General features: G+C 40.8%; 1 protein-coding gene across 1 annotated transcript in view; it reads right to left on the reverse strand.

The window, feature by feature from the left end:
• Positions 1-404: 404 nt before the first annotated feature.
• The window catches only part of LOC145547031 (putative tetratricopeptide repeat protein 41), a 92295-nt gene continuing 78215 nt past the window's right edge, over positions 405-14484 (reverse strand). Inside the window, 3 exon segments of the mRNA XM_081595582.1 lie at positions 405-434; positions 436-1081; positions 1173-1302. Coding sequence (XP_081451708.1) covers positions 405-434; positions 436-1081; positions 1173-1302 — 806 coding nt within the window.

The following is a 14484-nucleotide window of genomic DNA, read 5'->3' on the forward strand; positions in this document are numbered from 1 at the left end:
TTTAAACTTACTTTATGGTTTTAGTTTATTCCAATGTATGTCTTTTCTTATGTTACTTTAAAGAGATGTGGTGACAGCAATTGTAAATTTTGTGTACATGAAATATTAATTCATAAATTCATAGACAAATGATAGTAAAAGTAACACAACTAGAACTTTAGTAACATTATCGCCATATATTTTTACATATGGAACCCTGTGATATCAACAGTTTTCTACTTACCACAGAAATATGAATGACTTAAAAATTGTTCTTTTTAGTTACAGTCAGTCACAATATTTCAAGGGGCTAAAAAATAAAAATAAAATCCCCAGACCTTGATTATCACCAGAAAATATCTCATCAAAGAATTCTAAATAATGACAAGTAGAAAAAAGTTACACGGAAAAGCCCATAAAAATCTTTATTCTTTATTAGTATCATTTGAGGTCTTCCATCAACTTTGTTTCAAACTGAGATCTTCTCTGCAAAAAACACTTGTGAGAAACTGAACTGTAATCTGGGCTATGAAAAAGCCACTTCTCTGAGATGAGCTCAGATACAGATTTCCAGCGATTATTTGCGCTAAGAGACTCTACCAGTGGATGCTGGTAATTTGCATTAATTAGGCCTTTTTCACTCTCACTTTTAGCTGACAAAATCTGTTGCCGTGGAAGCTTTACTACACCATCCATTTTACCCAAAGGTAAAGTTTTAGAAGAATAATCTTTCTTTTTCTTCACTGCTTCTTTTTCTGGGCCATTCCATATTTCAACATTACTCTGTGTCTTCCATCGAGTCTTTTCCACACCCGAAATGGAAACGATGGGTCTCAAGACCTTTTTCCCTTGTCCTGAAGCATGTTTTGATTTATCTGAAATTGTTTGAGCCACCAAGTCCAAGCTTTTAGCCCCCTGTAGCTTATCTGCTTTGGTGCACATTGCTGAGCTCACTGTGTCTGAACTCCAAGCACTGTGATATTTTAATTTAAGCAAGTGCTCCAAAAATGAGGCGCCAAGCCTAGGACCTTCAGAAGACTGCTGGATCATACCTTGAGGCCAACATCTCCTATCCCGAGTCCGCTCAATTTCCCTCAGAAGGCTGCAAAGGAATGAAAGTTGTCAAGAGGTCATTTACAGGACAAGAATAACCTGAAGTATACCTCTTGTTGAGACACAGAACAGAAACTCACTGTAGGATTCCAGGGATCGATGAATGAGAATATCCGAGGTATGTGGCCCTTAAATCAAGTGATCTGTACAAACAGCCCACGGCCTCCATCATGACTTGAGGACAGGAGTCACTTATCAATAACTGACCTGCTGGATATTTGGAAAAAGAATGTTAGAATTTTTTAAAATGACTCCTGGCTTCAGACATTTAAAAGAGAATAAAAAATGTTCTAAAAAGTGGCATTGGAACATCACCGATTGTAGCATTTTTGCCAAAAACATTTAACCTGAGTCAGAAATTATTATCAGAAAACAATCAGATACAAATTCAAGACATTGGGACAGGGAGGGAAAGGTAGAAACTGACCTAGGCTCTTCAAAGATATCAATGTCAATGAAAGGCAAAACAAGTCCTACTAGAGTGTTCTTGACTAAAGGAGACAACCAAATGCAACGGAAGATCCTCAACGGAATTCTGGATCAAAAAGTAAACAGCTATAAAGAACATTTAATGGGACACTCTGGAATATTTGCATATGAATTGTACATAAGATAATAGTCTAGTGTAATGGTTAAATTTCCTGTGTTTGATAATCCCCAGTGGCTCAGCGGGTAAAGAATCTGCCTGCAATACAGGAGACATAGGAGATGCAGGTTTGATCCCTGGGTCAGGAAGATCCCCTGGAGAAGGAAATGGCACCCCACACCAGTATCCTTGCCTTAAAAATCCTATAGACAGAGGAGTCTGGTGGGCTACAGTCCAAAGGGTCTTGGAAGAGTAGGACAGGATTGAGCCACTAAGCAAGCAAGAACTTCCCTGGTGGCTCAGATGGTAAAGGATCTGCCTGCATGCAGGAGACATGGGTTTGATCCCTGGGCTGGGAAGATCCCCTGGAAAAGGGAATGGCAACCCACTGCAGTATTCTGGCCTGGAGAATTCCATGGACAGAGGAGCCTGGCAGGCTACAGTCCATGGGATCACAAAGAGTCAGACACGACTGAGTGACTTTCACTTGTGTAGGGGAATGTCCTATTCTCAGAAGACACATGCTGAAGTATTTAGAAATAAAAATGTCACATCTGCAACTAACTTTCAAATAGTCCAGAAAATACATATATATTTGTGTGTGTATGAAAGGAAAAACACAAATGTGACCACAATGTTAACAATTAGTGATCACAGATGAAGGGTATGTAGGTGCTCATTATACAGTGCCCTGTGCCATTGTTAATAATTAATATAATTCTCTAAAATATGTGAAAAGTAAAAAAACAGAAATTAGTCAATTTGCAAGTGGCATTCATTTATTCATTTTACCCATTTACAAGACTGCTTTTAAGGGGCTAAATTGATATTGTTGATCACAAATATAATGTAAGGCCAGTGCCTGTAGGGTATCAATCTGGATACTTGATAAGAGACTGAAAGTGAAAGTGTTAGTCGCTTAGTCATGTCTGACTCTTTGAGACCCCATGGACTGTAGCCCGCTAGGCTCTTCTATCCAAATAATTCTCCAAGCAAGAATACTGGAATGGATAGGCATTCCATTCTCCAGGGGATCTCCCTGACCCAAAGATCAAACCCGGGTCTCCTGCACTGCAGGCAGATTCTTTACTATCTGAGTCACCAGGGAAGCCCAATATGAGACTGCTGAGTATTTAAGAGTAAAAAATACTGACAGATGGCCTAGCCAGCATCCCTCTATTAATATTAATAACAATAAACACTGCAATTTATGTAATTATCATCTATCTGGTGTGTAATCCTATAAGGTACAAACTAACATCACTTGTCTTTTTTTGTCGTTATTAATATTTACTCTCTTTAATGGGACACACATCCACAGGATTCAAAGATGAAAATGTATAAAGATGTGAAGTAAAAAGCATCTCTCCCATCTTGGTCCCCATCTGTGCAGTCTTCTCCAAAAACAGGTGTTCTTTCAGAGAATATTTTATTTTGTGCATGTTCACTTGCTTTTAAAGATGAGAAAACTGAAAGAGGTCTAGTCATTCACTCCAGTTTGTGGTTGAACAATCTTGGGGCAGCCTCATCCACAAGCTCATGCCCCTGACTCTATGTGAGGCCCCCTCTTCCCTGCTCCTGGACTGTCCTTCTGCATATCTGCACTGTGACTTTGTCTGCAGAGAGGTTCTCTCTGTAGCTCTGCTGCAGGGGTCATAGCACAGATCTCACAGCGCTTCTGCTGCTAATAGGGAGTTTCAGCTGTTGGCTCCGCTTAGCAATCAATGGCTATTTTACTTCTTTGGGAATTATTTTCATGAGTCCCTGTGAGGTTCTCAGTTGCCCCAACAAAGCTCAGCAGAAAGCATTTGCAAATTACCCTGCTCGGGATGACCACGTTGTATTGGCCACGCATGCGTGAGTGCTAAGTCGCTTCAATCCTGTCCGACTCTTTGCGACCCTATGGGCTGTAGCCTGCCAGGTTCCTCTGTTCATGGGATTCTCCAGCAAGAATATTGGAGTAGGGTGCCATGTCCTTCTCCAGGCAGTCTTCCCAACCCAAGGATCAAACCTGCGTCTCTTCCGTCTCCTGCATTGGCAGGCAGGTTCTTTACCACTAGCACCACCTAGGCCTGAACAGGCCTTAAAACGTCAAGTGGAAAAGCACAGAGCTAGAATGTCTCAGGTGCTGGCAGCTGAGCAAGAACTCATTCCTAGAGTTCTTGCGGATACTGATAACCAGGCACACAGACTGTTCCTTCTGCCCGAAGGCCCTTTAAGAGGTTCTGACTTGCTGGAAGGTTGAAACTGTCCCCCAGACCAGCTGCTGATGCCCCTGACACACTCTTTCAGGCCTGTGCTCCCCACACTCCCTTTTGGCCACACACCTTGGCTCCTCAGGCCCCTTAAGCCTCATGACCCATCTGGACCTGTATCGACAACTTTGACCTCAGAACTTTCTTAAATGCAACCTATCTCTTTCTGGCAGCAAGCAGAGTAATTGCCAGGAGAGGACATTCTTAGCTCAGGCCCAACCACAGTTCACCCCACCTTCCCTCAGGGGTGGTACCAACCGGACAGCACATCCAGCTCAGTCAGTCCTTTCAATCCAAGTAAGAAGACCGACCAGGATGAGTTCATTTGCATACAAAAGAGGTCACTGAACCTCCTGCCCACTTCAAATTTCCATTCTGGGGACCTCCTTGGTGGTCCAGCGGCTAAGACTCCAGGCTCACAATGTAGGGGGACCAGGTTCGATCCCTGGTCAGGGAACTAGATTCCACATGCCACAACTAAGAGTTTGCATGCCACTGCAAAGATGGAAGACCCCGAGTGCTGCAACTAAGACTCAGCATAGCCAAATTAACTAATTCATTAATTTTTTAAAATTTTTCATTCTGGATGGGGAGGGAACCTAACTTTCATTGCAGACTCTGTTGGTCATTTTACATACAGCATCTCATTAAGTCTTCAGAATAACCCCGTGGGCAGCGATGATCATCCTCTTGCTGCCGTTAGAAAACTGAGACTCAGAGAGCTCATATCCACAAGCCCAGAAAACAGCAGAACTGGGATTTAAACCCAGGTCCCGATATCCAAGGACCATAACTTCTAGAAATGGGAAAAGAGAACGTTCTTCTCTCACACTGGTTCCTTAGGAGATTTTCTGTAAAACCACAACCAGGAAGGAAGCATCCATTACCTTTTCCACTGTGTACCTCACAGCCACATCTGCCCTGTTTCCAAGGGAGTGTGAATTGGGGATGCGAGTGAGGGGGAAGGTCCTAGGACCTAGCTTCCTTGAGAAGCTGTTCTTGTATTTTAAACAATAAGTTTTCCTAGTTCCCCCGCCTTTTTTTCAGTGCTTAATAGTAAAAAATAAAGTAGCATCTTTAGTATTTCCTCTGGAAAAAGCAAGCAAGATACTTTCTCCAAAGGTAGTCCTCTGTCCTAGGTAATCTTCTAAGGTACAACTTCTTCTAACCTTTAGTCTACTTAAATTTAAGCCTGCTCCTCTTGCTTCATATAATATTTGCTGTCACCTAATAGGTAGATTTTTATACTGCCAGTGCTGTATTCATTTCCTCCCCAGGGCACACAACTATAATTTAGGTTGCTGTCACCAGGTAACAAGGAAAATTGCAGGTGTTGGTGGAGAGCTTCAGGAAGTTTCCCTGAATGAGTACAGACTATGGACCCTGCCCACCAACGAGCTTCCCCACTGCGCTTGGAGCGAATAGTTAAGAAGTGGAAACAATCACAGCCTATATTCTCCATCCAGAAGACAGGCTGCCGACATGTAATGAGAAAGGAGGATTATGCAGGATTTCAAGATTCTCTGTTTAAACTTTCCTTTTGTTTCATAAGTATGACTAGGCACAGTTGGGCCCATGTAAGTATGACTAAAGTTTGTCAGAAGTCTTTCCATTTGAGAAATGAAGCTTGTTGACTCCTTCTTTCAATAAATGTATGTCTAAAAACAGACTAGGAAGGGGAAAAGTTGTTGATCTTTGTCCCAAATGAAGCAATAAAAGCTTGCAATGGGATGTTTCCTTGCACTGTATTTCCACCCTATAGAAAACAATAAAAGGTTATGGGGATGTGGGGATGGGGGAGGGGAGTGGATCTTTCCCTTTACCCCCTCCACTAAGGCTACTGGCTAGTCTGCTCAGAGGGACCTGGAAGTAGATGGCAGGCAGCGCCCTCTGTCTTCTGCCCCAAATGCAGCAGGAACTCACTCTACCAATTCAAGGGGCTGGGCCTCTGCAGACCCCATCTCTGGGGAGGAGGAACAGATGCATTGTTCTCTCTTACACAGCTTTTGTTCCTACCACTCTACCAAAATTGATGGTTCCCTATGACCATTCTGCTGCTAAATGCAATGGTGTATCTTAGATCTGGTGGTCAGTTCTCAGCCCCCTCCTTCCTTGGCATCCATGATTTTACTGATTCTCTGCTACCTCTAGAGTCATCCCTCATCTTTCGCTACAACACTTTCCTCAGCCCCTTTCTTTTTTTTTTTCCACTTTATTTTTTCAATTGAAGGATAATTGCTTTACAGAATTTTGCGGTTTTCTCATTCCAGGGAACCTAGCCTGCCCCCCTGAAGGCCTGGGGTCTTCTGCTGTCACCTAGAGGTTGTTTTGTAGACGTTGTCCCATATCTTGAGTTTTTGATGTATCTGTGGGGAGGCTGGTGATCTCTCCATCTTACTCCTCCGCCATTTTCTTCCGTCTCTTTGGCCCATCTCCTAAGTTCTGTCTCCTGCCATCTTCTTGTCTTATAGCCTTCTTGACTCTTTCAACTCTCTTCTACAGGGTTTGGCCATCACCTGTGTACTAAGGACTTCCAAAAGTTTTTCTCCATTTCAGTCTGCTAGCTTCTAAGCACCATATTCTGCCTACTGAACATCCCCACTCAGATAAGAGATTCAGATTCAACAGGCCCCAAATTAGCTTATCGTGGCTCCCATTCCACCTCTCAACTTTGTGCTTCCTGACTTGGAACGATGACAGCTCCAGCCACCCAGCCACACTGGCCATGGGTATAGCCATAAACTGGAGACGGCCTCTGACTAGTCCCTTTCCCTCACCTGCTATATCCAATCAGGCACTGAGCCCTGTAGGATTTACCTACTAAATTGCAAATACACTCTTTTCTATTTATCTTGGCCCTCTCTTAGTGAACACAGGAGAGTTTCCATTCTCCTCTCGACCAATTCCATCCTCTATTCAGCCTTGAGAGTGCTGGATCTAAAATGCAAAATCTAGGGACTTCCCTGGAGGTCCAGTGACTAAGACTCCAGGCTCCCAATGCAAGGGGCTGGGGTTCAATCTCTGGTCAGGGAAATAGATCCCACATGCCACAACTAAGACCCAGCACAGCCAAATAAATTAAAATAAATAAATACTTTTTAAAAATAGATAAGATTCTTCCCAGTAAGGCCACAAACTCCCAGAGCCCCAAAATAGTAGAAAGAGTTCAGAATTTCGGGTCAGGTGCCTGGGTTCCAAGTAATAAGTCTACTGCTTACTAGCTGCAAAGTTTTGGAATGTCACTTGGTCTTTCTGAGCCTCAATGAGTCTATAATAATATCTAACTGATAGGATGCTCTGATAAGCTGTACTGGGATAAGTCATATGAAATATCTTCTATTTCCTCAGCTTTAAAATTGCTGAGTCATATCTAGAGTCTGTTTCAGGTTTAAAAGTTTTCAAAGCTTATAAAGGATATTTGACATTCTCTTGCAACCAAGAGCATTTACAAATATACAACCATTGTACTGTATAGTATATAATATGTTATCGTACTGTATAACAATAATGTTAAAAATCATTCAACATACATAACATGTAAAAAATAAGCTCTGCTAACACACATAAACTGGATTGCTGGATTAACCAGGGCCCTCTATTTCCTCTGCAGGACTTTCCACGTGATGCCCAGGACACCTTAAATGCCTGCATCTACAGGGCTCATCTCCACTGTGCTAGCATGCTTCTGCTCCTAACTGTACAGTTCTAACATGACCAAGACTCAACTGCATTTGTTAAGTCATTTCAGTTCAGCTGCTCAGTCATGTCCAACTCTTTGCAACCCCATGGACTGCAACACGCCAGGCTTCTCTGTCCATCAGAAATTCCCGGAGCTTGCTCAGACTCATTTCCATCAAGTCAATGATGCCATCCAACCATCTTATCCTCTATCCCCCCCTTCTCCTCCTGCCTTTAATCTTTCCCAGCATCATGTCTTTTCCAATGAGTCAGTTCTTCACATCAGGTGGCCAAAGTATTGGAGTTTCAGCTTCAGCATCAGTCCTTCCAATGAATACTCAGGATTGATTTCCTTTATGATTGACTGGTTTGATCTCCTTGCAGTCCAAGGGACTCTCAAGAGTCTTCTCCAACACCATAGTTCAAAAGCATCAGTTCTTCAGCGCTCAGCTTTCTTTATGGCCCAATTCTCACATCCATACATGACTACTGGAAAAACCATAGCTTTGACTAGATGGACCTTTGTTGGCAAATTAATGTCTCTGCTTTTTTTTTTTTTTATTGAAGGATAATTGCTTTACAGAATTTTGCTGTTTTGTCAAACCTCAACATGAATCAGCCATAGGTATACTATATCCCCTCCCTTTTGAACCTCCCTCCCATCTCCCTCCCCATCCCACACCTCTAGGTTGATACAGAGCCCCTGATTGAGTTTCCTGAGCCATACAGCAAATTCCCACTGGCTATCTATTTTACATATGGTAATGTAAGTTTCCATGTTACTCTACCCATACATCTCACCCTCTCCTTCCCTCTCCCCATGTCCATAAATCTATTCTCTATGTCTGTTTCTCCACTGCTGCCCTGTAAATAAATTCTTCAGTACCATTTTTCTAGATTCCATATATGTGTGTTAGAATACAGTATTTATTGTTCTCTTTCTGACTCACTTCACTCTGTATAGTAGGTTCTAGGTTCATCCATCTCATTAGAACCAACTCAAATGCATTCCTTTTTATGGCTGAGTAATATTGCATTGTGTATATATACCACAACTTCTTTATCCATTCATCTGTTGATGGACATCTAGTTTCCTTCCATGTTCTAGCTATTGTAAATACTGCTGCAATTAACAATGGGATACATGTGTCTCTTTCAATTTTGGTTTCTGCAGGGTATATGCCTAAGAGTGGGATTGCTGGGTCATATGGTGGTTTTATTCCTAGTTTTTTAAGGAATCTCTATACTGTCTTCCATAGTGGCTGTATCAGTTTATATTTCACCAACAGTGCAAGAGTGTTCCCTTTTCTCCACACCCTTTCCAGCATTTATTGTTTGTAGACTTTTTGATGAGGGCCATTCTGACTGGTATGAGATGATATCTCATTGTAGTTTTGATTTGCATTTCTCTAATGAAGAGCGATGTTGAGCATCTTTTCATGTGTTTGTTAGCCATCTGTATGTCTTCTTTGGAGAAATGTCTGTTTAGGTCTTTTCCCCACTTTTTGATTGGGTTGTTTGTTTTTCTGGCATTCAGTTGTATGAGCTGCTTGTATATTTTGGAAATTAATCCTTTGTCAGTTGTTTCATTTGCTATTATTTTCTCCCATTCTGAGAGTTGTCTTTTCACCTTGCTTATAGTTTCCTTTGCTATGCAAAAGCTTTAAGTTTAATCAGGTCCCATTTGTTTATTTTTGGTTTTATTTCTGTTACTCTAGGAGGTGGGTCATAGAGGATCTTATTTTGATTTATGTCATCGACTGTTCTGCCTATGTTTTCCTCTAAGAGTTTTATAGTTTCTGGTCTTATATTTAGGTCTTTAATCCATTTTGAGTTTATCTTTGTGTATGGTGTTAGGAAGTGTTCTAATTTCATTCTTTTACATATAGCTGTCCAGTTTTCACAGCACCATTTATTGAAGAGGCTGTCTTTGCTCCATTGTATATTCTTGCCTCCTTTGTCAAAAATAACGCATAAATGCATAGGTTTATTTCTGGGCTTTCTATCTTGTTCCATTGGTCTATATTTCTGTTTTTGTGCCAGTACCACACTATCTTGATGACTGTGACTTTGTAGTATAACCTGAAGTCAGGAAGCTTGATTCCTCCAGCTCCATTCTTCCTTCTTAAGGCTGCTTTGGCTATTCGGGGTCTTTTGTGTTTCTATATGAATTGTGAAATTTTTTGTTCTAGTTCTGTGAAAAATACCATTGGTAATTTGATAGGGATCACATTGACTCTGTAGATTGCATTTGGTAGTATAGTCATTTTCACAATACTGATTCTTCCTACCCAGGAACATGGAATATTTCTCCATCTGTTTATGTCATCTTTGATTTCTTATAATTCTCTGTGAACAGTTCTTTTGTCTCCTTAGGTAAGTTTATTCCTAGATATTTAATTCTTTTTGTTGCAATGGTGAACGGGATTGATTCCTTAATTGCTCTTTCTGGTTTTTCATTGTTAGTATATAGAAATGTGAGTGATTTCTGTGTATTGATTTAGTATCCTCAAACTTTGCTAAATTCACTTATTAGCTCTAGCAATTTTCTGATACTATCTTTAAGGTTTTCTATGTACAGTATCGTGTCATCTGCAAACAGTGAGAGCTTTACTTCTTTTCTGATCTGGATTCCTTTTCTTTCTTTTTCTTCTCTGATTGCTGTAGCTAGGACTTCAGAACTATGTTGAATAATAGTGGTGAAAGTGGACACCCTTCTCCTGTTCCTGATCTTAGGGGGAATGCTTTAAGTTTTTCACCATTGAGAATAATGTTTGCTGTAGGCTTATCATATATGGCCTTTACTCAGTTGAGACAGGTTCCTTCTATGCCCATTTTATTAAGGGTTTTAATCATAAATAGGTGCTGAATTTTGTCAAAGGCTTTTTCTACATCTATTGAGATGATCATATGGTTTTTATCTTTCAATTTGTTAATATGGTATATCACATTGATTGATATTCATATATTGAAGAATCCTTGCATCTATGGTTAAACACAACTTGATCATGGTGTATGAGCTTTTTGATGTGTTGCTGAATTCTGTTTGCTAAAATTTTGTTGAGGATTTTTGCGTCTATGTTCATCAGTGATATTGGCCTCTAGTTTTCTTTTTCTGTGTTGTCTTTGTCTGGTTTTGGTATCAGGGTGATGGTGGCCTCAGAGTTTGGAAGTGTTCCTTCTTCTGCAATTTTTTGAAAGAGTTTAGAAGGATAGGCATTAGTTCTTCTCTAAATGTTTGATAGAATTCTCCTGTGAAACCATCTAGTCCTGTGCTTTTGCTTTTGGGGAGATTTTTGATCACAGCTTCAATTTCAGTGTTGTTCATAATTTATATTTCTTCCTGGTTTGGTCTTGGAAGATTAAACTTTTCTAAGAATCTGTCCATTTCTTCCAGGTTATCTATTTTATTGCCATATAGTTGTTCATAATAGTCTCTTATAATCCTTTGTATTTCTGCATTGTCTGTTGTAACCTCTCCTTTTTCATTTCTAATTTTGTTGATTTGATTCTTCTCTCTTTTTTTCTTGATGAGTCTGGCTAAGGATTTGTCAACTTTGTTTATCTTCTCAAAGAACCAGCTTTTAGAGTTTTATTCATCTTTACTATTGTTTCTTTCATTTCTTTTTCATTTATTTCTGCTCGGATCTTTATGATTTCTTTCCTTCTACTAATTCTGCTTTTTAATATGCTATCTAGGTTGGTCATAGCTTTTCTTCCAAGGAGCAAGCATCTTTTAATTTCATGGCTGCAGTCACCACCTGCAGTGATTTTGGAGCCCAAGAAAAGAAAGTCTGTCACCTTTTCCATTGTTTCCCACCTATTTGCCATGAAGGGGTGGGACCAGAAACCATGATCTTAGTTTTCTGAATGTTGAGTTTTAAGCCAGCTTTTTCACTCTCCTGTTTCACCTTCATCAAGAGGATATTTAGTGCCTCTTCACTTTCTGCCATAAGGGTGGTAATCACCCTTATTTGTTAGTCTAATTTTGGTAATTGACCTAAGGATGGTACACACTAGTAACATACGAGTGTGAAGTGAAAGAGAGCTGTTTTCTATGAAAAACAGTCTGAATGTTTTGGAATTATGAATGAACAAAAAAACCGTAAAAGATTGAAGGCAGAAAAAGGCGACCATTGAAGGGATCCTGCCCAGAAGTATCACAACTGCCTGAAGTTCTTATCCTCCAGAAACCAAAACTAGAAACTGTGGATGAGGCATTTTGAGAGAGATGACATTGAATTCCAACCAGAGGACCCATTAAAAACAAAGATCTAAACTTCGAATTTTAAAGTTGAGGCAAAGAATTACATGTATATGTTTAAGTTATAATGAAAATGTAAAGTTTGTATCACTTCCCTGACTTTTCCGATTCAGGGACCTCCCGCTAGCAAGATGAGGACTCTGGCTGAGCCAAGCGTTTTAAAATCAAATGAGGAAAAGAGGACTGACTCACCCCACTGAAAGTCACCCACTAGCGCTTTTGTTTAAGCTCTTCCAAGTGTGACTGAGATACTTGGCATTTCTTCTGTAAAAGATTCCCAGGGAGAGGAGAGTAACAGAATGTTCATCTACCATACTTTATCCAAAATACACAATTCCGTATACAACACTCAGCATGACAGAATGGAACATGAAAGCCACAGTTGTTTTTTCCTCCCACTGAAATGATTTCTCAATAGGTGGATTTAAACATTTATAAGAGAAGAAGAATTACAGAAAAAAAGATTGGTCTGTGTCAAAGGTGGCAGAGAACAAAATCACAAAAACCCTCTTTCCACATCTGGGTTTGTCTTAAGTTTCTAGGATTAGCAGTTTTAGGAGGTTAAGGTTTGTTCTTGAAACTGGATCAAAGTGGAGAGGAGAAGAGCTGTAAAGGAAATATTGAACATAAAGAGATTTCATTTTTGAATAAGTGCCTCATGAAAATGTGATCCGAAGAAGAAATAAACCTCAGGATTATCACCCTCTCAGGAACCCATCATTTTACTATGTCATTTGCATGCTTAATCACTCAGTCATGTCCAACTCTCTGCGACACCATGGACTGTAGCCAGCCAGGTTCCACCGTCCATGGGATTTCCCAGACAAGAATACTGGAGTGGGTTGCCATTTCCTCCTCCAGGGAATCTTCCCAACCCAGGAATCGAACCTGTGTCTCTTATGTCTCCTATATTGGCATGTGGGTTCCTTACCACTAGTGCCACCTGGGAAGCCAAATTTTTTTTTTCAATATGTGCTCAGTATAATCTCATGCATAAAATTGTCATGAGCATAATTAAAACATGAATCATCATTGTTGCAGGCCCACTATTTTTATACCCCTTGGAAGATTATACTGTATCCTATACATTGATTAAATGTAATAAAAGACTAAGGAAGATGTAGGTGCCAAGACTTTCAAGCTAGCAATTATCATCATTAATCTATAATCCAAACTGATATCTAAAATGTCCCCTAAAGATTATTGTTCTCAATAGGCTAAAATACAATTACAGTCACTTTTTTAATGTTGTTATCCTGGAGCAAAGCCATCACTTCTGTTCGAAAGCCAGGCAAATTGTGTAACCCCCCAGAAAGAACCTGTTTATCCACTTTCCTCACACCTCCTGCACTGATAGAGCACAGTGATAGACCCACACAGCTAGCACTCTTTCTGATGCTTTGAAGATACAAAGGATAAATGACAAGACTCTTTCCCCTGGCAGTTCACAGTCTGTTTGAAAGGTCAAAATACAGAAGTAGAAATGAGGTCAAAAATGGGTTCTTTGAGCTCCTTCATGACACTGGACGTACAAGACGATCCGAGCACCTTGTGTGAGAAATCCCTGGTGATGATGATGCTGGAGGAATGCAGGACTCTAGGTTCCTAACATTCCCTGGCTTTGCAAAAACCTTGCAGCTCTTAAGGCAACATCCCAAGTCACTGACCAGCCCTCGGGGCCTGTGACACCTCTCTGATATCCCCCTAGTGCACCCTCTCCCCTCTACATTAGTTTCTGCATCCCAGCCCCGTTGGTCCTTTTTGTTCCTTCCCAATTTGCAAATTCTGTCCTCACTGTCTAGATGACTCCTTTCCCTTCCCACCACTTAACAAGCAAGTCCTCCTCCTCCAGATTCAGTTTCAGCATCACTTCCTAAGAAGCACCCTCCATCCATGCCCCTCCATCTAATAGATAGAGGTCCCCCGTTAGCACTTGTACTTTGCCATGATAGCACTTTGCCAAACTGCAGTTCAACCATTGTGTGTTTAGCTGTCCAACCTCCATCTCTATTGTGGCATTTTCCACAACTGTGGCTAAACAGTCTTGTATTTATTAATAGTTGTCTGACAGCTGTTGGCCTCAATGTGAGCTCAGTGAAGATAGTGTGGGTCTACCTGTCCTTCTCACTGCTCTGTCTCCAGGAATTAAAACAGAGATTGTCACCTAACAAGATTTTCTCATTGGCCAAACTCTATTCAGGCTCTCTGAGCTTTTTCAACTAGGCTTGACTTTTGGGCTTCTATGTTCATCTCTATATAGTCCAATTCTTCCAATTAGGAAGAATCCTGCTAAGTGAGTTTAGCCCTCCTCCAACCTGATCACCCTTGGTATCTAGGCAGATTTCTCACCTTCCACCACCTGCCAGGTGACGTCTGATCAGCCTGGCTTGAGTTCAGCAAGAATCCTGTTAGGTTCACTTAGCCAGAATTCCCCCTACCCTTGGTGTTGTCTCTTAGTAATTTTCTATCTGCTGACACCTGCTCCCCACGACTCCTCGGCTAAAAATTCCCACTTGACAATGCTGTATTTGGAACTGAATCCTGTTCTGTACTAATATCTCTTTTCCTTTATTGCAGTAGCCCTGTAGAAATGCAAATTAAAAAAAAAA

Source organism: Giraffa tippelskirchi, chromosome 4 (assembly GCF_054371585.1).
Source record: "Giraffa tippelskirchi isolate mGirTip1 chromosome 4, T2T-mGirTip1v1.2.pri, whole genome shotgun sequence".
In the NCBI taxonomy this organism is placed as follows: Eukaryota; Metazoa; Chordata; class Mammalia; order Artiodactyla; family Giraffidae; genus Giraffa; species Giraffa tippelskirchi.